Consider the following 21,954-nt stretch of genomic DNA (forward strand, 5'->3'; position numbering starts at 1 on the left):
TTATCTCCTGTGTCTGAGCTTGCTGATCTTTTTCTGCAACAAGGTGATATCCATGCAACCCTCTATACTGGCTCGAAAGCTATGCACAGCCAAATTCTCAACATCTTCAGCGAAGAATCAGGAGCGTTTAAACAGTTTTCTGCTGCACAGAAGAACATGAAAATTACGCTACAGAGAAGATATAAAAATGCTATGGTTGATAGTTCACGGCAAAAGCAGCTGGAGATGTTTCTGGGAATGAGGCTTTTCAAGCATCTTCCATCAATTCCTGTCCAGCCTTTACATGTAAGCAAATTAGCACGATTTCAGTAAACTTCTTCCCATCTCCCAGCTCACCTTTTTCCATGTATATTTACTGCTCTAAAGTATGATTCATGTTTCTTGCGCGTAGATTTGTTTTTCATATTGGGCCGATACTCTTTATTTTGTTTATTGTGTAGATATTTGATTTCTAAGAGCATAACACATTTGTTAATGTGTAGACTCTACTATTTTGTTGCTTTATATATTCCTTGTCTACTTCTCACTGTAAAACTTTTCATGTCAGGTACTTTCTCGACCATCTGGTTTCTTTCTGAAACCGGTACCTAGCATGTCCGAAAGTTCTAATGATGGGTCCAGTCTGCTGAGTATCAAGAGGAAGGACGTAACTTGGGTACTTCCACTTAGATTAAAATTACCTCGTAGTTCTTATTACTTGAAGACTTGAGCTAAGAAGATTTCCTACTTTTTGTATATATTACAGCTATGTCCACAAGCTGCAGATATTGTTGAATTATTTATCTATCTCAGTGAGCCTTGCCATGTATGTCAACTTCTATTGACCATCTCACACGGTGCGGATGATTTGACAAGTCCATCCACTGTGGACGTGAGAACTGGACGCCACATAGAGGACCTTAAATTAGTTGTTGAGGTTAACACTATTTTAGGTCTTGTCCCTTCTCTTTTATTGTTTGGAGGAGATCATGTAGACTTACATGCAGGTTAGTTGGACTGGATTACTGATTGCCTGTAACTATGTTTTCTGGATAGGGTGCTTCGATACCACGCTGCGCGAATGGGACAAATCTTCTGATATCCTTACCAGGGCCAATTAGTTCTGAGGATATGGCTGTTACTGGAGCTGGTGCACGTCTTCATGAAAAAGATACGTCAAGTCTTTCACTGCTGTATGATTTTGAAGAACTAGAAGGACAGTTGGATTTCTTAACCCGTGTAGTTGCGGTTACATTTTATCCGGCTGGTTCTGTTAGAATTCCTATGACCCTTGGTCAGGTACTTACTAATTTCAAAACTGTGAACTGATGATTTATCTAATAGCTTCATCATGCTCTGAACTAGTTAAATTTTATCGTTAACCATCATCAAAAGAAGTAAAAAAGCAAACATTTTTTTTGCACTTTGTTTTGTTGCAGATAGAAGTCCTTGGAATTTCTCTTCCATGGATAGGAATGTTTACTTGCGAACGTACTGGAGGAAGATTAGCCGAACTTGCAAGGAAACCAGATGAGGATGAGATTCCTTTTTCACCTTCTTCTGACTTGAATCCGTTTGCAGCAAAATCTTCACAGACTGAAACTGTCTCCACACCCGTACATCAGAAAGATCCTTTTCCCGGTAATCTGCTTGACCTTTTAACAGGAGAGGACTCGTCTTCTGACCCCTTCCCACAACCAGTGGTGGACTCTGTTGCAAGTGGAGACAATGACATGCTTGATTTCTTAGACCAAGCAGTGGTTGAATATCGCGGCTCTGAAACTGTTCCTGGTGGATCTGTCCCACAAGATAAAAGGCCCAAGGAAAGTGGTGTTCATCTGTACATAAATTGTCTAAAGTCTCTTGGAGGTCCAAACATGGTATGTTATCTAATCCTTTTAATATAACTTGGAGGGAGAAATTGGTATCGGGAGATGCAATTACGTCCTGCCAAAATTATGTCTATGATTGTTTCCTTGGTTTAGCTATTCGTCTCACATGTCATCTCTCTTCTTAAAGTTCCACTTTAAAGGATATAATTCTTGCATGTCTGACATAACACAGGGGAAGAAGCTTGAGTTTGTAGAAGCTATGAAGCTGGAAATTGAACGTCTACGTCTCAATATATCAGCAGCAGAAAGAGATAGGGCACTGTTATCTATTGGAATTGATCCGGCTACCATTAATCCAAACTCTTCATACGACGAGTTATATATTGGAAGATTATGCAGAATAGCAAATGCACTTGCAGTTATGGGCCAGGCTTCTCTTGAAGATAAAATCATAGCTTCTATTGGTCTAGGGAAGCTAGAAAATAATGTGATAGATTTCTGGAACATATCCGGAATTGGTGAGGGTTGTGATGGTGGAATGTGTCAAGTCCGAGCCGAGGTCAGTAAAAGTCCAGTTGGGTTTTCTACCAAGAGTTCAGGAGGAGAGTCAGGCTCAGTGTTCTTATGTTTCCAATGNTATTGTTTGGAGGAGATCATGTAGACTTACATGCAGGTTAGTTGGACTGGATTACTGATTGCCTGTAACTATGTTTTCTGGATAGGGTGCTTCGATACCACGCTGCGCGAATGGGACAAATCTTCTGATATCCTTACCAGGGCCAATTAGTTCTGAGGATATGGCTGTTACTGGAGCTGGTGCACGTCTTCATGAAAAAGATACGTCAAGTCTTTCACTGCTGTATGATTTTGAAGAACTAGAAGGACAGTTGGATTTCTTAACCCGTGTAGTTGCGGTTACATTTTATCCGGCTGGTTCTGTTAGAATTCCTATGACCCTTGGTCAGGTACTTACTAATTTCAAAACTGTGAACTGATGATTTATCTAATAGCTTCATCATGCTCTGAACTAGTTAAATTTTATCGTTAACCATCATCAAAAGAAGTAAAAAAGCAAACATTTTTTTTGCACTTTGTTTTGTTGCAGATAGAAGTCCTTGGAATTTCTCTTCCATGGATAGGAATGTTTACTTGCGAACGTACTGGAGGAAGATTAGCTGAACTTGCAAGGAAACCAGATGAGGATGAGATTCCTTTTTCACCTTCTTCTGACTTGAATCCGTTTGCAGCAAAATCTTCACAAACTGAAACTGTCTCCACACCCGTACATCAGAAAGATCCTTTTCCCGGTAATCTGCTTGACCTTTTAACAGGAGAGGACTCGTCTTCTGACCCCTTCCCACAACCAGTGGTGGACTCTGTTGCAAGTGGAGACAATGACATGCTTGATTTCTTAGACCAAGCAGTGGTTGAATATCGCGGCTCTGAAACTGTTCCTGGTGGATCTGTCCCACAAGATAAAAGGCCCAAAGAAAGTGGTGTTCATCTGTACATAAATTGTCTAAAGTCTCTTGCAGGTCCAAACATGGTATGTTATCTAATCCTTTTAATTTAACTTGGAAGGAGAAATTGGTATCGGGAGATGCAATTACGTCCTGCCAAAATTATGTCTGATTGTATGATTGTTTCCTTGGTTTAGCTATTCGTCTCACATGTCATCTCTCTTCTTAAAGTTCCACTTTAAAGGGTATAATTCTTGCATGTCTGACATAACACAGGGGAAGAAGCTTGAGTTTGTAGAAGCTATGAAGCTGGAAATTGAACGTCTACGTCTCAATATATCAGCAGCAGAAAGAGATAGGGCACTGTTATCTATTGGAATTGATCCGGCTACCATTAATCCAAACTCTTCATACGACGAGTTATATATTGGAAGATTATGCAGAATAGCAAATGCACTTGCAGTTATGGGCCAGGCTTCTCTTGAAGATAAAATCATAGCTTCTATTGGTCTAGGGAAGCTAGAAAATAATGTGATAGATTTCTGGAACATATCCGGAATTGGTGAGGGTTGTGATGGTGGAATGTGTCAAGTCCGAGCCGAGGTCAGTAAAAGTCCAGTTGGGTTTTCTACCAAGAGTTCAGGAGGAGAGTCAGGCTCAGTGTTCTTATGTTTCCAATGTATGAAAAAAGCTTGCAAGTTTTGTTGTGCTGGAAAAGGAGCTCTTCTGCTTTCAAAATCATACTCCAGGGACAATGCGAATGGAGGTGGAAGTCTTACAGATATGTTCGCTACTTCGATAGGTTCAGATCATTACATTTGTAAAAAATGCTGCAGTTCGATAGTGCTTGAAGCCTTGATTGTAGATTATGTAAGAGTCATGGTCAGCTTGCGAAGAAGTTGTCGTGTCGATACTGCTGGTCGGGAAGCTCTGAACGAGGTCTTTGGATCTAACATTAAAAATCATCTTGCTGTTAAAGGTCACCCTTCTCCTAATCGAGAAGACTTTAATTTTCTTCGTCAAATTCTGGGTCAAGAGGAGTCACTTGCTGAGTTCCCATATGCAAGCTTCTTACACAAAGTAATTTGCTTTTTATCTGTTTTAAAATTACGATATCTTTGGAAAGAGCTGCTATATGGTATCTAATCCTCTTTTTTCTCTTTTGGATGTTTGCATAATGCAATGTAGGTCGAAACTGGAACTGACTCGGCACCATTTTTCTCATTGCTGACCCCTGTGAATCTTGCTTCAAGTAATGCCTACTGGAAAGCTCCTCCTTCTGCAAACTCTGTTGAAGCTGTCATCGTTCTCAATAGCCTTTCAGATGTCAGCAGTGTGATTCTACTCGTTAGTCCATGTGGTTACTCTGATGCTGATGCTCCTACCGTAAGTTTGACTTTTCTATCTTCAGTTGAATTCTTGTTCAACCATGCCATTACTTACGTGATAATGCTTCGAAAATAATGGCGCACTCATTTCAGCATTTTATGTGTCTCCATTGCAGGTCCAAATTTGGGCGAGCAGCGACATAAATAAGGAAGCACGGACTTTGATGGGAAAGTGGGATGTACAGTCCTTAATTAGATCTTCGCCTGAGTTGTATGGTCCTGAAAATTCTGGTAGAGCTCCTAGGCATATAAAATTTGCTTTCAAGAATCCTGTTCGTTGCCGCATAATATGGGTATTACTGCGTCTTCCTCGGCTTGGATCTAGCTCAGTTAGTTTGGACAAAAACATTAATCTCTTGTCTTTGGATGAGAACCCTTTTGCTCCGATCCCTCGCCGTGCCTCTTTTGGAGCAACCATTGAGAATGACCCATGTCTTCATGCAAAACGCATCTTGGTCACTGGAAACATCGTGACTAACAAAACGCTTGCATCATTACAAAGTGTTGAGAGCATGAGCGTAAGAAACTGGCTGGACAGAGCCCCACGTTTGAATAGATTCCTGGTTAGTATAGTACCTTAGAGAACTACTTGTTCTTTCACATTTTTCTATAGCTTCTCCATTATCGTGACTAAGATTTGTTTTTTTACGTCTTACAGATACCACTAGAGGCTGAGAGACCAATGGAGAATGATCTAGTCTTGGAACTTTATCTGCAACCTGGTTCACCTTTAGCAGCTGGATTCCGTTTAGATGCTTTTAACGCCATAAAGCCTCGGGTGACCCACTCGCCTTCTTCAGATGTAGTTGACATTTGGGACCCGGCAAATATCATAGTGGAAGACAGACAAGTCTCTCCAGCCGTCTTGTATATACAAGTATCTGTTCTTCAGGTATCTATCTCTCCTCGTTTTACTATTCTCAGAAACCAAAATCTTCTAAGAACTTTTTCATGTTGATCTGAAAAATGTTTCAACAGGAACAATACAAAATGGTGACAATCGCGGAATATAGATTGCCTGAGGCAAGAGTTGGAACACAGATGTATTTCGATTTCCCTAAACAGACTCAAGCACGCAGAGTTTCGTTTAAGTTGCTTGGAGATGTAGCAGCTTTTTCAGATGATCCCGCAGAGGCTGGTGACTTGAGCGGCCGGGCATCTCCATTTGCTGCAGGACTGTCGTTAGCAAATAGGATCAAGCTATATTACTATGCGGATCCTTATGAAGTAGGCAAATGGGCTAGCCTTTCAGCTGTCTGATTTTAGCCTTTCACTGGCCGTAGCTTGAGGGAAAAAAAAAGGTAAAAGAAGAGAAAAATTCAATATACCTAATAACCTTATTTGTCAATTTTGGAATTCTAGTTAACTTTATTTATTTATGTAACATTATTATATTCCCTTGGAGAAAAATAATTTCTTTTGTTGACCAAAATGAACGTGAAAAACCATTTTATGCTCTCATTTTCTTCTAAACGATGGCTTTGAGAAACAAAAAGATAATAAAGAAATTAAAAAATCACAAGTGATTGTTGACAGTTTTCACTAACTTAGTCGGATCATCATCATCACACCATTCACCATCTCATGTTGATTTTGACTTCTCCTTCCTCTTCTTCCACAACACATATAATCTTTCATTCTTCCCCCATATTTCGCCATACAAACGTTCGATTCCCTGTCTCTGTTAAACAACCAAAGTAAGAGAACGACAAGTAAGTAATTCTCTTTTAGATTTGATATTGATTGATCATTATTACTGATTACTGTGTATAAAAGACAAACCTGATTGGCTTTGGGAATTGTTTTCATGTTTTCGAGAACCTAGATGGCTAGAACTTTGCAAACTTAGCAATTCTAGCAAGGGCAGTTCTTAAACTTCCTATGCCTGCTCCTGACCTTGAGCTCACCATCATCTACAATAATCAAACGTTAACCATTTGCTTCTTAGGTCTCATCTTTTTCTGCAGCCATACATAAGTAAAGAACAAACTAGGACAATCATACTCATACATACCAGAGGCTGGACAATTGATCTGTTTGCTTTCAATTTCTGCATTTTTTAAGAAAAAAATGTTGATATTAGTAAGAACATGACCAATATTATTTTATTTTTGCCTTCACTATATTCACTTAGAGTATAATGACTAAGACCTCTTCGATTTGCATTGCCCGACGTGCCACATCCATTGGAAACACCACATCCGTCTTGGTTAAGACTATCTGATACTTTGTATTCGATCTGCAATTCAGTTTTTGGCTGTAAGGACACTTAACTACATGGCATAAGCAAAAATATTAAGAGCAGCAACAATGATTTTACCTCTCCATCAGATTAATAAGTTCCTGGTCTCTTGGCTTCATACCCCATTTTGTGTCAACAAGGAGGCACACCCGTTTAAGACCAGTTCTTGTTGAAACATATTCCTTTACCTGCATTGGTCAATATTAAACAGATGGGGATCATTGACCTGTTCAGTAATACACAAAATTGAGCAAAGCAAAAGAGATGAGCAATGCTCACAAGATCTTCCCATGCTTCCTTAACTTCGTCTTTTGCAAACGCAAAGCCGTATCCTGGTAAATCAACAAGGCGAACCTTGGAACCAAGATCGAAGAAATTGATGGTCTGCACTTAAAACAGAACTTTTGTTATTACAGAAAAATGTAAGCCATACAAGCAAGTAATTCTCAGACAGGGGAAATAATACCTGGGTCAGTCCCGGTTTGTCAGATGTTCTTACAACACCCCACTGTCTGGTAAGAGCATTTAGCAGAGACGATTTGCCAACATTTGACCTTCCTGATCAGAGTTGAGACACCAGACAACCCCAGTTTTTAATTAATTTAAGTTGGTTGTTATTAAAGTAGTAGTTTAACATATGCATACTCTGAAACTCAAAAAGAGGTGGAAATAAAGATTCTGGTGGGAACAACAATTAGAATGCAGTACCTGCAAATGCAATCTCAGGTACATCAGGCGGTGGAAATGAAGATGAAACATTTGCAGCAGCAAAGAATTCCAACTTATTCCTAAATACCTGTAAACGGGGAATTGCAACATGAACTGAAAAGTCTAGCAAGGAAGGCTTTATTATCTTTAGGTATTAGAGAAAGGGAATGAAGAAAGAGAAGAGAACATACACTTTCTTCTATACGTTCTCTCTCAGTGCTGGTTGACTGAGGAATATTATCTAAGGGAGCAGGAAGCTCAGTGTTGTAGCCGGCCCTCTTTAGCTCAATTAAACGTCTACGCCCCAACAGCTGCCATAAGATGTATGTTACCTACCAGCCAGGTAATGAAAATTGCGCATAAAGGATTGGAGATAGTTATATAGATTACATTTTCTTCCACATAGGAAAGGATGGAATGACTAGGCTGAATTGCCCGAAACTGAGCATTTTTGGACATTTCTACACTTTTCACTGCGTCTTTCTTGTTCTTTAATCCATGGACATCTGAACAAATGAAAAGAAAAGCAGCAATTGGATGTAGCGGGTTTTAAGTAACAGTTGCATACTCTTTTCTAGTGAAGAAGCACAAAGAAGTACTAACCATCAAGAAGGACATCATCATCAACTATTCTTTTATTTGAGGTATCATAGCGGTCTAATCGTATCCTCTTTCTCTTCCTTGGTTTATCCTCTTGACTATCTGAGCCATCTCCCACGACTCCTCTCTTATCTGAAAGCGCTTGTTTCCTAGCCTTAAAAGCAGCCATCGGCACATCCGAGCTTTTCCTTCGTCTACCATCCAATTCATCTCTCTTTTTGTGGCTCTTTCGAGTAGCATCATCATCTCCCCCACTCGGTGACTTTGTTTTAAACACACTTGTTGCAGCATCGTCGTTAATAGAGGTCGAAGCAGACCGTTGGTTTCTCTTTGGTGCAGCCCACATCGTGCGTGGGGTTTGGTTCACATGGTTATTGGGGTAGACCGTCTTCTTCTTCTTCAAATACGACACCGTAGTCTTCTTACCAGTCTCCCGAGAGTTAGTGGTGTCATCATCACTGCGTTGAGTAGTGGATCTACTCCTTCCTTTATAAGAAGAATTGGAGCTAAGTGATGAAAGCTTCAGCCTTTTCTTGACCTTATGATCTAAAGACATTATGTGATAATCGTGCTCAAGCAGAACAACAAGCTACCAACTTAATTGAAGATCCGCCATAGATGAGCTGAAGGAAGACGACGATGGAAGATAGACAAAACGCTAGGTTAATGGGCGTTTAAGTGAAAAGACTCTTGGGTTTGTTTGGGCTTAAAGATAATGTGATTAAACTGTAAGGTCTGGCCCAACAGTTATTAGAGCCCACGTTATACCTAAGAAAATAAAAGCCCTAATTTTTTTATTTGTTTTTTCACTTTTTTTCCACTTACCACCTCTCCCAGCCGGTTTGGCACTCAAAACGGAACAAAAACACTAGAGATCTCTCCACATGAACCACACTTGAAGTGCTCTTGATATCATCCCTAGAAAGGGAACAATCGAATCCCTTACCGAATATGGTATTATGATTGTTCCCAAACGCCTCCTTATGATTATTGAACTTGCAATCATATTCTTCCACCTTTTTCTTTTTCCTTGTCAAAAAGAGATATTATAGGTTTGTAATTCTGATTTAGCCATGGTTCTATCCACACACACTTTGTGGTCAGAGATTTTGATTTCTTTTTCTTTTCCTCTGAAAATAACAGTTTGTTGTGTTTGTTTAATGTTGCAAGTATATATTAATCACCGTATAATTTGTATTTTCTCCTCAAAGATTAAAAGAAATTGTGGTTATTCCTTCAACAACATGTATCTACTTCCTCTTTACATAAACTCTTCATTACTGTAAACCTCCCTTCCAATATCAGAACAGACGCTTCAAGCTCATCGACATCGATCAAGAACTTGTTAGCATCTAAATCATCTCTGCACTGTGAACAAAAGAAACAGCTACAAACCCCACTCGTCTTCCCAACCGGAACGGATCCAAGTCGATCCCAGTATTAATAAATTACGAACAAGATAATTTATAGACAAGAAAAAGAATCTTGCGACACTTGGGAGGTAGAAAGGGACAAGACCACATTCTCCACGTTCACCTAATGGTTTCACTTGGTTGGTGATAAAAAAAAACTTTTTTATGTATTTAATGTGAAGATTACTAAATAAACTAGAAATTTAAAACATTTAATCCTTCTAATAGTGTAATTAACAAAGTACGATATAGTAATAATATTTTGGTATCATGATCAAAGTTGAAAGCTTGTCTTAAAAATGGACTGTATCTGAAAATTCAATCGACGTCGTTTTCCCAGAAACAAAAAAAAAATAAAAAGTACGATCTTTCACGGCGATGATCATGATGGCTTCAAGGTTGAACCGTGAAGCTAAGCTCACATCTCAGCTCCTCCTGTCTACACTTTTGGGAAATCGAAGCTGCAACACATCCATGGCCGCCGCATCTTCCTCTGCTTTACTCCTTAACAATCCGTTGACTTATTCGTCTAGCCTCCGTCGTTTCAGATGCTCGCCAGGAATCTCTTCTCTCTCCTTCTCGTCCGATCGTGTAACTGCTTCCGATTTCTCTCTAGCGATGAAGAGACAGAGTCGGAGTTTTGCGGATGGCTCGGAACGAGATCCGTCTGTTGTGTGTGAGGCTGCTAAGCGCGAGACTGGAGCTGATGGACTCAACATTGCTGACAATGTGTCTCAGGTTAGATGGGTTTTTTCTTAGTAGAATTGAAATTGATGGAAATGTTAAAAAACGAAATTGGTGATCAAATTCAGCTTCTTTCTAATAAGAATGTCGCTAAAAAGTGTGATTAATCCACTAAATTTTGAAATTTGATTAGCTGAACTGTGGAATTTTTCACTATTTTCTTGATCCAGCTCATTGGTAAAACTCCTATGGTGTACTTGAATAAAATAGCAAAGGGTTGTGTGGCCAATATTGCTGCCAAACTCGAGATCATAGAGCCATGTTGCAGTGTCAAGGATAGGTGTGTAGTCTAACTCTTCTTTTGTTGTTTTTTTGTATATTTTTAGTTAAATCTTTCAAGTTAAATCTATTATGTTGTGAGGAATTTCAGGATTGGGTATAGTATGGTTACTGATGCTGAGCAAAAAGGACTTATAGCACGTGGAAAGGTATCGACTATAGATTGATCTTTCTTTTGTAAAAACTCATAAAGATTGTACATTCTAGTCCGTTATTTGTGGTGGTGAACCCTACCTAATTGTGTCAGTTCTCTGACTTTATGTCCTTATCTAGAGTGTTCTTGTGGAACCTACAAGTGGAAACACGGGTATTGGCCTAGCATTCGTCGCTGCTTCAAAAGGCTATAGACTTATATTGACAATGCCAGCGTCCATGAGTATGGAAAGAAGGGTTCTTTTAAAGGCTTTTGGAGCTGAGCTTGTTTTAACAGATCCTGCCAAAGGCATGACTGGAGCGGTTCAAAAGGCTGAAGAAATCCTGAAAACCACTCCTGATGCCTACATGCTCCAACAGTTTGACAACCCTGCGAACCCAAAGGTTTGTGGTGTCTGTTACTCCCATTCTCTTGTCGTATTTGTAAACTGCTGTTTAATGTCACTGTTATAATATAATGCAGATTCATTACGAGACAACTGGTCCTGAGATCTGGGAAGATACAAACGGCAAGGTGGATATATTCGTTGCAGGAATTGGAACCGGTGGAACTATCACTGGTGTTGGTCGATTCTTAAAAGAGAAAAACCCCAAGTCACAGGTAAAAGCAGAAATACATTTGAAGGTGTTATCTATTAGACAGGAGCCATAAGGGTATGTTCATTGAAGCAGTAAAACTCGTACTTAATTATTTGATGTTTACATGTACCAGGTCATTGGTGTAGAACCCACGGAAAGCGACATACTTTCTGGTGGCAAACCGGGTAAACCTTACTAAAATATACAATTAGTAATTTTGTTTTTGTGTTTTCAAACTATGATTTAATATTCACATGTTTTTTTTTTCTTGTCTTTGAATACAGGACCTCACAAGATTCAAGGAATTGGAGCTGGATTTATACCTAAGAATTTGGATCAGGAAATTATGGATGAAGTCATAGCAGTATGGTTTATCTTGTATCTGTATGATTATTCAATTTATAACCTCACAAGACATCCACAATTTTCTTGTCAATTTATTGCTTAAATGTACCAATTCGTGAGACTTAAACTACTCTAATTAGGATGCTAATTACCATCTTCTTTATGCTTTTTACCAGATTTCAAGTGATGAAGCTATAGAATTCGCAAAGCAACTAGCTCTTAAGGAAGGGTTGATGGTTAGTTATTTGTATTTTTTCTGATTTTCTCACCAAGATGTTTTGATGTCGTGTTGCATGTGAAAGGTGGAAACTACACAAGATTTATAGGGGAAGTTTAATAATTTTTTCAGGTTGGTATATCATCTGGAGCTGCTGCTGCTGCTGCAATCAGGGTCGCGAAGAGACCTGAGAATGCTGGAAAACTCATAGCTGTAAGTAATTTCTGTTTCATATATGAGTTATGTCTTGAAAACGCAGGAGTCTTTGTGCATCAAAGTCGATCTCTAGATTTCCTTAGAAAAAAACCATCTCAAGATGGATTTTTGGATTTAATAAGTGACTCAAGTCCGTGATCCCAATGCTAAACCCAAAGAACCAACACTAAAGTCACTTAGCTAGTTATAGCTTTTCAAATGGTCTTTGTAAAACGATCATCTATGAAGCCATCAAAGATTTTGATTATGTAATGAAATCTTCCCCTAAGATAGAATCTATGAATCCGGTTTTTCAGGTTGTTTTCCCAAGCTTCGGAGAGCGATATCTATCTACCCCTCTGTTCCAGTCGATTCGAGAAGAGGTCGAGAAAATGCAGCCTGAAGTATAAACAAAAGCAACTTGGTCAAGTTAGTTCTCTAAATCTCATCAACTGAGGGCTAATCATTTTATTTTATCAAATAAAGGCATTAACCGAGAGTGGTTTGAGTTCCATTTTGGACATCCATCATTTAGTCTATGTATCACTCAGCATTTCAGTCGGAGAGTCCCCAACGATCGATTAAGATACACTTGGACTAAATAAATTATCCCTATATGTTTGTCTTATTAGCCAAAAAAAATGTAGACTTTGCTGTGTTATGTTCTACAGAACGATGGAATGTAATATTAAACTTTATAGGATTTATATAAGTATTACTCTGATCAAACCATGACATATTAGTGATTTTTAACTTCACGTTTTTCTGTACCAATAGAATTTTTGTCCGAATCTACATAGAAAACACGTCAAAACTTGTTTTAAATACAAAACCACAAAAATTTGTATGTCACTAAAATATGTCAAAAACTCTATTTTTTTTTTATTACAAACTTATGGGGTCAATACGTTGGTGGTTGTTAAACTTGCAACGTCTGTCCTTGTTTTGCTCCGTAATGTTCGACGAAACTTTCGTTGTAGATAAGATATACTAATAGAAGCGTTTTTTTTTAAGTATTGCATGTTATGCTTTTCACACTGTTTTTAGTACTAAAAAGTAAAAAACGTTTATGAACAAGTTTGACAAACCAAAAAAAAAAAGGTTTTATAAAGCATAGATCATTTGTCTTTTTGCAACTTTGATCCACAACTTTTCTTATGCTTTTGACACACTGTTATTACACACTACCAAGCAATCCCGACGTAACTGCTGTTGATCAACTAAAGATTAGAGAAAGCTTATTATATCATTAGTTGCTTTACGATATGATCTAGCTAGGCCATGTGCACAAAAATAACAAATACTTATGTTTGTGTATTAATAAACGAGGAACATCACGAGAACGTTCGTTCACATTATGGTGACTTGTGTACAGTTTGACTTATTAATAATATGTTCGTATTACTTCTTACTTAACTCTTATGATAACTAACCACAGTAGATCATAACTATCCCATAAAGCAAAAAAAACAAAAAACATGTGTGAACTCAAAGTCTTGCAAATAGTTCTTGGTCTGTTGTTTACTCTGTTTTCATCTGCTTACGGCAAATTTATCCTGGAAGGATCTGCAGTTTACGACCCAAACAGTTACATGATTTTAACGAACACCACGAAGCATTCCTACGGTCGAGCTATCAACAACGAATCCATTTCTTTCAAGAACCAGTCTTTCAACGTCAACTTCTTATTTGGGATCGTGTCTGAGCATAAGCAGCAAGCCTCACACGGTATGGCTTTCCTTTTCTCTCATTCAAAAAGCCTTCCCGGAGCTTCCTCCGATCAATACCTTGGACTCTTTAACGAAAAAAACAATGGTGATACCTCGAATAACGTGATAGCTATCGAGTTAGATATACATAAAGACGATGAGTTTGGAGATATTGATGATAACCATGTTGGGATTAACATTAATGGCTTGAGATCTGTTGTCTCTGCTTCTGCTGGTTACTATGATGATAAAGATGGCAAGTTTAGAAACCTTTCTTTGATCAGTGGAAAGGTAATGAGGCTTTCGTTGGTTTATAGTCACACCGATATGCAGCTCAATGTTTCTTTGTGCCCTGCTGAATTTATTGTTCCTCCCAAGAGGCCACTTTTGTCTTTAAGCCGAGATCTCTCGCACTACTTTTCCAAGGACACGTATCTTGGCTTCACGGCATCAACGGGATCCGATAGAGCACTCCATTATATGTTGATTGTGCAGCCCTTTAATGGAGCAGAATATCCACCGATGGAGTTTGGCGTAGTCCCCACCCTTCCTCCATATCCCAAAAAATCGTCTGACAGGACAAGGACTATTTTAGCGGTCTGCTTAACATTGGCCGTGTTCGCTGTGTTTATCACCTCCGGGATTGGTTCTGTCTTCTATCTGAGGCATAAGAAGGTTATAGAGGTTCTTGAGGAATGGGAGATTCAATATGGACCTCATAGGTTTGCTTATAAAGAGCTTTCCAATGCCACAAAGGGTTTCAAGGAGAAACAACTTCTTGGGAAAGGAGGTTTTGGTCAAGTCTATAGAGGAACGCTTCCAGGTTCTGATGCTGTGATCGCTGTGAAACGGACTTCTCATGATTCAAGACAAGGGATGAGCCAGTTTCTAGCCGAGATTTCGACCATTGGTCGTCTCAGACATCCAAATCTGGTCAANGCCTTCCCGGAGCTTCCTCCGATCAATACCTTGGACTCTTTAACGAAAAAAACAATGGTGATACCTCGAATAACGTGATAGCTATCGAGTTAGATATACATAAAGACGATGAGTTTGGAGATATTGATGATAACCATGTTGGGATTAACATTAATGGCTTGAGATCTGTTGTCTCTGCTTCTGCTGGTTACTATGATGATAAAGATGGCAAGTTTAGAAACCTTTCTTTGATCAGTGGAAAGGTAATGAGGCTTTCGTTGGTTTATAGTCACACCGATATGCAGCTCAATGTTTCTTTGTGCCCTGCTGAATTTATTGTTCCTCCCAAGAGGCCACTTTTGTCTTTAAGCCGAGATCTCTCGCACTACTTTTCCAAGGACACGTATCTTGGCTTCACGGCATCAACGGGATCCGATAGAGCACTCCATTATATGTTGATTGTGCAGCCCTTTAATGGAGCAGAATATCCACCGATGGAGTTTGGCGTAGTCCCCACCCTTCCTCCATATCCCAAAAAATCGTCTGACAGGACAAGGACTATTTTAGCGGTCTGCTTAACATTGGCCGTGTTCGCTGTGTTTATCACCTCCGGGATTGGTTCTGTCTTCTATCTGAGGCATAAGAAGGTTATAGAGGTTCTTGAGGAATGGGAGATTCAATATGGACCTCATAGGTTTGCTTATAAAGAGCTTTCCAATGCCACAAAGGGTTTCAAGGAGAAACAACTTCTTGGGAAAGGAGGTTTTGGTCAAGTCTATAGAGGAACGCTTCCAGGTTCTGATGCTGTGATCGCTGTGAAACGGACTTCTCATGATTCAAGACAAGGGATGAGCCAGTTTCTAGCCGAGATTTCGACCATTGGTCGTCTCAGACATCCAAATCTGGTCAAGCTTTTGGGATATTGTAGGCATAAGGAGAATCTCTACTTGGTTTATGACTTTATGCCCAATGGAAGCCTTGACAAGTATATAAACCGTAATGAGAATCAAGAACGGCTCACTTGGGAACAACGTTTCAAGATTATCAAAGATGTTGCGTCTGCTCTACTCCACCTGCATCAAGAATGGGTACAAGTCATCATTCATCGAGATATCAAACCGGCTAATGTTCTAATCGACCAGGACATGAATGCGAGGCTCGGGGATTTCGGATTGGCGAAGCTGTATGATCAGGAATTTGATCCTCAGACATCTAGAGTAGCGGGAACCTTCGGTTATATTGCACCAGAGTTTCTAAGAACAGGAAGAGCAACCACAAGCACAGATGTTTACGCTTTCGGGATGGTTATGCTTGAAGTAGTATGTGGTAGAAGGCTGATTGAGAGACGTGCAGCAGAAAATGAAGAAGTTCTTGTGGATTGGATTTTAGAGCTTTGGGAAGATGGGAGGATTTTTGATGCGACAGAGGAAGGCATCCGTCAAGAACAAAACAGGGGAGAAATAGAGCTTGTTCTGAAGCTAGGCGTGTTGTGTTCCCATCAATCTGAAACAATAAGACCGGATATGAGTGCAATTATGCGGATCTTGAATGGCGTTGTGCAGCTTCCAGAAAATCTTTTTGATGTGGTAAGGGATGAGATACTGAAAGGACGCTCTGAGAAATCACTGGAAGTACTACTTGATGCGAATTCATTTGCTACATTGACGTTTACAAATTCTTTCATCTCCCGTGGAAGATGAAAGCATTAAGAATGTGACATTCGTTGAACATCTATCATCAATCTATCTTAAGCATTAGGGAAGTACTTCCAGTGTTTTGGCCATATAATGTAACATAACAATAGTCAAGTAAAAATGTAAAATATATGATTGAGTAATTTGCTTTTTGTTTTTAATAACGTATGTATATAAAAGTAATTTCTATGTTTTATTTTTCTTGGAACAACCCAAACACCTCCATTTATCACCATCTCTTAAGAAATCACTATTAGATCACAGATTTTTCCTTCACCACCAGATAGAAAAAACAATGAGAAAGGAGTTAATAGAGAGCGTTCTAATGGCGTAGATTTATTGATTCTCGTTGATGATCTTGAATCAATACTGTCATCTCTACCAATCCCACTATAGAATTAGTTACTATTAATCTAATAAAGGGTTAGAAAAAAGACTATTATATAATTGTTTACGATTTGATCTAGGCCATGTGCATTGTGCGTAATATACTAATACATAATGTTTTGTTTACTAATAACGAGAAACTTCGTTCACATTATTGTGTTCATACATACCTTCATAGCTTGATTGATGCTTCTTACTTCTTTCTTCAACTCTTATCGGAAATATCACAGTAAAGATCATTCATAACTTCCCATAGGCCAAAAAAAAAAAACATGTCTCCTCGACTCAAAATCTTGCAAATAGTTATTATCCTATTGCTAACTCTGTTTTCATCCACGTACAAGTCCCACGGCAAATATGTCCTGGAAGGATCTGCAGTTTACAACTCAAACAGTTACATAATTTTAACAAACACCACTAAGCATTCCCACGGTCAAGTTTTCAACAACGTACCCCTTCCCTTCAAGAACCAGTCTTTCAACATCAACTTCTTCTTCGCAATCGTTTCTGAGCATAAGAAGCAAGCCACACATGGTATGGCTTTCGTTTTCTCTCCTACGATAGGCCTTCCCGGAGCTTCTTCCGATCAGTACCTCGGATTATTCAACGAAACAAACAACGGTAACACATCAAATCACGTGATAGCTTTCGAGTTAGATGTACATAAAGACGATGAGTTTGGAGATATTGATGATAACCATGTTGGGATTAACATTAATGGTTTGACATCTGTTGCCTCTGCTTCTGCTGGTTACTATGATGATAAAGATGGAAAGTTTAGAAACCTTTCTTTGATCAGTGGAAAGGTAATGAGGCTTTCGATCGTTTATAGTCAACCCGATACGCAGCTCAATGTCACCTTATCCCCTGCTGAGTTCATTTATCCTCCCAAGAAGCCACTTTTGTCTTTGAACATAGATCTCTCGCAGTATTTTTTGGAGGGTGCGTATACTGGCTTCACGGCATCCACGGGATCCATTAGAACACTCCATTACATGTTGATTTTTCACACTGATGAGGGAGCACACTCTCCACCGTTTGAGTATGGCCGAGTCCCCATCATTCCTCCATATCCAAAGGAAGCGTCTCATAGAACAAGGACGATTTTAGCGGTTTTCTTAACGTTGGCCGTGCTCGCTGCGTTTGTCGCCACGGGGATTGGTTCTGTCTTCTATCTGAGGCATAGGAAGGTTATAGAGGTTCTTGAGGAATGGGAGATTCAATGTGGACCTCATAGGTTTTCTTACAAGGAGCTATTCAATGCCACAAAGGGTTTTAAGGAACTTCTTGGGAGAGGAGGATTTGGTCAAGTCTATAAAGGAACACTTCCAGGTTCCGATGCAGAGATTGCTGTGAAACGAACTTCTCATGATTCAAGACAAGGGATGAGCGAGTTTCTAGCCGAGATTTCGACCATTGGTCGTCTCAGACATCGAAACCTAGTCAGGCTTTTGGGGTATTGTAAGCATAAAGAGAACCTCTACTTAGTTTATGACTTTATGCCTAACGGAAGCCTTGACAAGTATATCCGTAGCAACCCGAATGAGTATCAAGAACGGCTTACTTGGGAACAACGTTTCAAGATCATCAAAGATGTTGCGTCTGCTCTACTCCACCTGCATCAGGAATGGGTACAAGTCATCATTCATCGAGATATCAAACCGGCTAATGTCCTAATCGACCAAGGCATGAATGCTAGGCTTGGAGACTTTGGACTGGCAAAGCTGTATGATCAGGGATTTGATCCTCAGACATCTAGAATAGCGGGAACATTGGGGTATATCGCACCAGAGTTTATAAGAACGGGAAGAGCTACTACAAGCACAGATGTTTACGCCTTTGGGTTAGTTATGCTTGAAGTCGTTTGTGGTAGAAGACTGATTGAGCAACGTGCAACGGAAAATGAAGAAGTTCTTGTGGATTGGATCTTAGAGCTTTGGGAAGATGGGAAACTTTTCGATGCAACAGAGGAAAGTATCCGTCAAGAACAAAACAGGAAAGAAATTGAGCTTGTTTTGAAACTCGGCGTGTTGTGTTCTCATCAAGCTGAAACGATTAGACCGGATATGAGTGTGGTTATGCGGATCTTGAATGGCGTCTTGCAGCTTCCGGAAGATCTTCTTGATGTGGTAATGGAAGAGAAATTGAAGAAACGGCCTGAAACATCAGTGAAAGTACTACTTGATGTGAATTCATGTGCTACATTGACGTTTACAAATTCTTTCATCTCTCATGGAAGATGAAACCTGAAGGAAGAATCTTACACACACACAAAACAGAAGTTTGAGCAAAAGAAAGAATCTTAGAGATATGACATTGATTCTCATTTATGTCATAATATTTGATTGATCTGTTTTTGGAACATTCTGTAACTAGCTTTACCTAGAATCTCCTCCTCTCATCTTGTATAAATAAGGCCCTGTACAATACTCATGAAAATATGAAAACACATTCTCTACATCTTTACACACACAAAACAGAGTTTTGGCATGCAATAGGTTGCTCTGTTCGTCTGTTTTGATAAATCAAGAAATTAGGGCTTCTTCAACCGCTCCGAATTCTCGAACATAAATCAGTAAACTTTCGCACAACAGATTCATCTCCAAGTAATATTTTAAGTTCTTCTATGTTCATTTTTTAGGGATTTACTTAAGAGTTCTATCATGTTTTTTCTTTGTTGCTTTTTTTACAAGTTATGTTGTTCTGCTTTATATAATAAGAAATCCAATTTGCAGAGCAATGACATCGAAATTAACAAATTGCGATATCTTGGGCGCTTGAACAAATCACATACTTTTATTCCACACGAGCTGAATCGGCACAAGATAACCCTAGACAATTGCATTCCCTTGTCTCTTCGTGGGACAGAATTAGAGGCTATGACATTAACTCGTTATCTTTTTCTTCTTAAGTTAATGTGTTTCAACCAGAAAGATTCCCTTTTCTGTTTATAATAATATACATATCTTCCTCACCAAACCCCTCCGACCAAAGACTACTAAGCAATAAAGGTGTTTTTTGAGTCATATATCTAAACATATAGCACAATGTGCAAATCATACATTAATTTTTATTTTATTTAGTCTTCATTCAATAATTGGTTTGTAGATTCAACACTTAGAATGACTTGGTAAGATTCCGTATTGAGAGCTCTCATCTCTTTTCCTCGCCAAGCCTTCAAAACTATGACTGTTTTTGGTAAGATTCCGTATTTAGACTCGGTTCTTGTTTGCTTATGGATGCAGAGACGTTCGCTTTTGACAATAGCATTGGTCATAATGGCATTAAGGACAAAAAAGAGAAAAAGAAACAGCGACATATGTTTATCGGGGTTATCTAAGGAGGCGAGCCTATAATACTGCAACCTGTAAATTAGTATTTTTACGTGGATTAGAGCGCGAAATTTCCACCAGCGTGTTGGTCGGGCAAAAAGTCTGGTTAACTCATTTAATTTCTTTGGGACGTCTAGAACAACTTTTGTCTACTTCTTGCAGTACAGATCTATAAAGACCGATCGAGATAATTTCCAACACCTTTCATATGGCTATATCACGTATATTATATAGAGGCCATCAAAAGTTGGATATATGTACATATTATATTATGTTTGATCAAATGAAACTTAATAAACCCAATAATGAAGCAAGCACATGCCTAAATCCCACTGACTCTGTCGTAGTCCATAAACAAAGAACTTTGAACTTTTCAAACCAAGTAATTTGTTTACACAAAACCAAGTAGAGACATAATTTTGTGTAAATTGAATGGGTTTTCTTAATCAGGCATGCAAATGCAAGGCATTAAACAATAAATTTATAGGTTCGTCAATATTCTATTTACACTCCTTTTTTCCTCTAGACCACTACAATATTCTGTCGTAGTCCATACATTTATATCAACTCAACTACTCTAATGATTTCGTTCGGATCTGATCCACATATATTAATGCCTGATAGGTACGAGACATGTTTGAATCCAAAAATAACTAACACAAAAGAAACGTTTCAATTCGTTTTTTTTTACACATAGGCCAAAATTAATACATATGACAGGTAGTTCACTTTTAGATTTATTTGATATCCCATGGATGATGATCTAAATTAGAAGTTAAGTAGAAGCTTATTATCTTGAAACCTTATATTATCACAAAAATTTCATTTAAAATCAAAACTCTATACTTAACTTCTAATATTAGATCATCATATCAATACTTTTTTAAATAGCCAGCTGGAATATAAATGTTTTATATACAGATTCACTTTCATCCGTTGTTTTTTTTTTGTAACAAAAAATTCGAAAAAGATATACATTTTTTTTTTTTGAAAAAAAGATATAACATATTGTTATACTTATATGAACCTTCTTATAACGAAGTCTCTTAAAACCTTTTTCGTTAGCCTTGTATATTTTGTTTGCCAAAAATCAAACACGAAAGAAAATAAAGACAATAATCTCAGAAACCTATATAAAAGAAAAAAAAATCAATATTGTTTTTGTCGTCTAAAATGTTAAACGTACGTGGAGAAAGACACCCAAGAGAGTCGAAGATCAGCAAACAAAGGTATAGCCGTATAGATGGGAACAACCGAACAAGGAGACATATACGTATGTAACTTTCAATAGCGCTATTAAGTTGTAACTAGCTTTCTATCAGCAAACTGAATCACTACGGTACATAAAGTTGTAACTTTGGTGAACTTGGTTTGATCACTACAGTTGATCCTTAATTCTGAAAATAATTGTAGGTTCTCGATTCGACTTAACACTTCTCTCATTCATCGTCGAAGAGTTGTTCTCTCCACTCTCCTGCCTCTTATTTAATTATATTCCTACGGTCTAAACTCTTTTATTTGTTAAAATCTCTTAAAATCACCTAATATTATTCTATTAATTTTCACCACATCACAAACCATTTTTCCTTTAAAAAAAAAACAAAATCTAAAATTTCCAAATTCGACAAAATCATTAAAAATCTTCAATCCAATAATATACATAGGTCCCGGTTTTGGAAGTTGCTGTAAATTATTGTTTGTTGGTTTCTGTTTCATTTGGTCCCATTGAAGTTTATATAAAATGGTATATTTTTGTAAAACGAAAAAAAACAAGAATAAAA

The 21,954-nt window shown here is 38.4% G+C and overlaps 5 protein-coding genes and 1 pseudogene across 5 annotated transcripts; 5 read left to right on the forward strand and 1 right to left on the reverse strand.

Moving 5' to 3' along the window:
* On the forward strand, positions 1-2,472 carry LOC104704202 (probable phosphoinositide phosphatase SAC9). The gene is made up of 6 exons (XM_010420324.1): positions 1-285; positions 548-655; positions 746-916; positions 1,036-1,278; positions 1,419-1,859; positions 2,044-2,472. Exons 1-6 carry the CDS (start codon positions 82-84, stop codon positions 2,470-2,472), a joined length of 1,596 nt encoding a protein of 531 aa, XP_010418626.1. The 5' UTR covers positions 1-81.
* LOC104699944 (probable phosphoinositide phosphatase SAC9) lies at positions 2,509-6,118 on the forward strand. The gene is made up of 7 exons (XM_010415346.2): positions 2,509-2,776; positions 2,917-3,357; positions 3,548-4,351; positions 4,460-4,657; positions 4,776-5,222; positions 5,318-5,551; positions 5,638-6,118. The coding sequence occupies exons 1-7, from the start codon at positions 2,609-2,611 to the stop codon at positions 5,917-5,919; spliced, it is 2,574 nt and encodes an 857-aa protein (XP_010413648.1). The 5' UTR covers positions 2,509-2,608; the 3' UTR covers positions 5,920-6,118.
* On the reverse strand, positions 6,092-8,871 carry LOC104699943. The gene is made up of 11 exons (XM_010415345.2): positions 8,213-8,871; positions 8,000-8,115; positions 7,801-7,920; positions 7,610-7,697; positions 7,368-7,459; positions 7,181-7,285; positions 6,980-7,089; positions 6,811-6,898; positions 6,674-6,709; positions 6,442-6,572; positions 6,092-6,340 (listed from the first exon to the last, which is right to left on the reverse strand). Exons 1-10 carry the CDS (start codon positions 8,763-8,765, stop codon positions 6,489-6,491), a joined length of 1,392 nt encoding a protein of 463 aa, XP_010413647.1. The 5' UTR covers positions 8,766-8,871; the 3' UTR covers positions 6,092-6,340; positions 6,442-6,488.
* On the forward strand, positions 9,895-12,870 carry LOC104699945 (cysteine synthase, mitochondrial-like). Its single transcript, XM_010415347.2, has 10 exons — positions 9,895-10,359; positions 10,536-10,645; positions 10,736-10,793; positions 10,918-11,181; positions 11,261-11,398; positions 11,510-11,561; positions 11,661-11,740; positions 11,898-11,957; positions 12,071-12,151; positions 12,451-12,870. The coding sequence occupies exons 1-10, from the start codon at positions 10,000-10,002 to the stop codon at positions 12,541-12,543; spliced, it is 1,296 nt and encodes a 431-aa protein (XP_010413649.1). The 5' UTR covers positions 9,895-9,999; the 3' UTR covers positions 12,544-12,870.
* On the forward strand, positions 13,456-16,594 carry LOC104704203 (annotated as a pseudogene).
* On the forward strand, positions 17,027-19,299 carry LOC104699946 (putative L-type lectin-domain containing receptor kinase V.6). The gene has a single exon (XM_010415348.2). The coding sequence runs from the start codon at positions 17,114-17,116 to the stop codon at positions 19,082-19,084; it is 1,971 nt and encodes a 656-aa protein (XP_010413650.1). The 5' UTR covers positions 17,027-17,113; the 3' UTR covers positions 19,085-19,299.

This window comes from Camelina sativa, chromosome 7 (genome assembly GCF_000633955.1).
Source record: "Camelina sativa cultivar DH55 chromosome 7, Cs, whole genome shotgun sequence".
NCBI classification, from domain to species: Eukaryota; Viridiplantae; Streptophyta; class Magnoliopsida; order Brassicales; family Brassicaceae; genus Camelina; species Camelina sativa.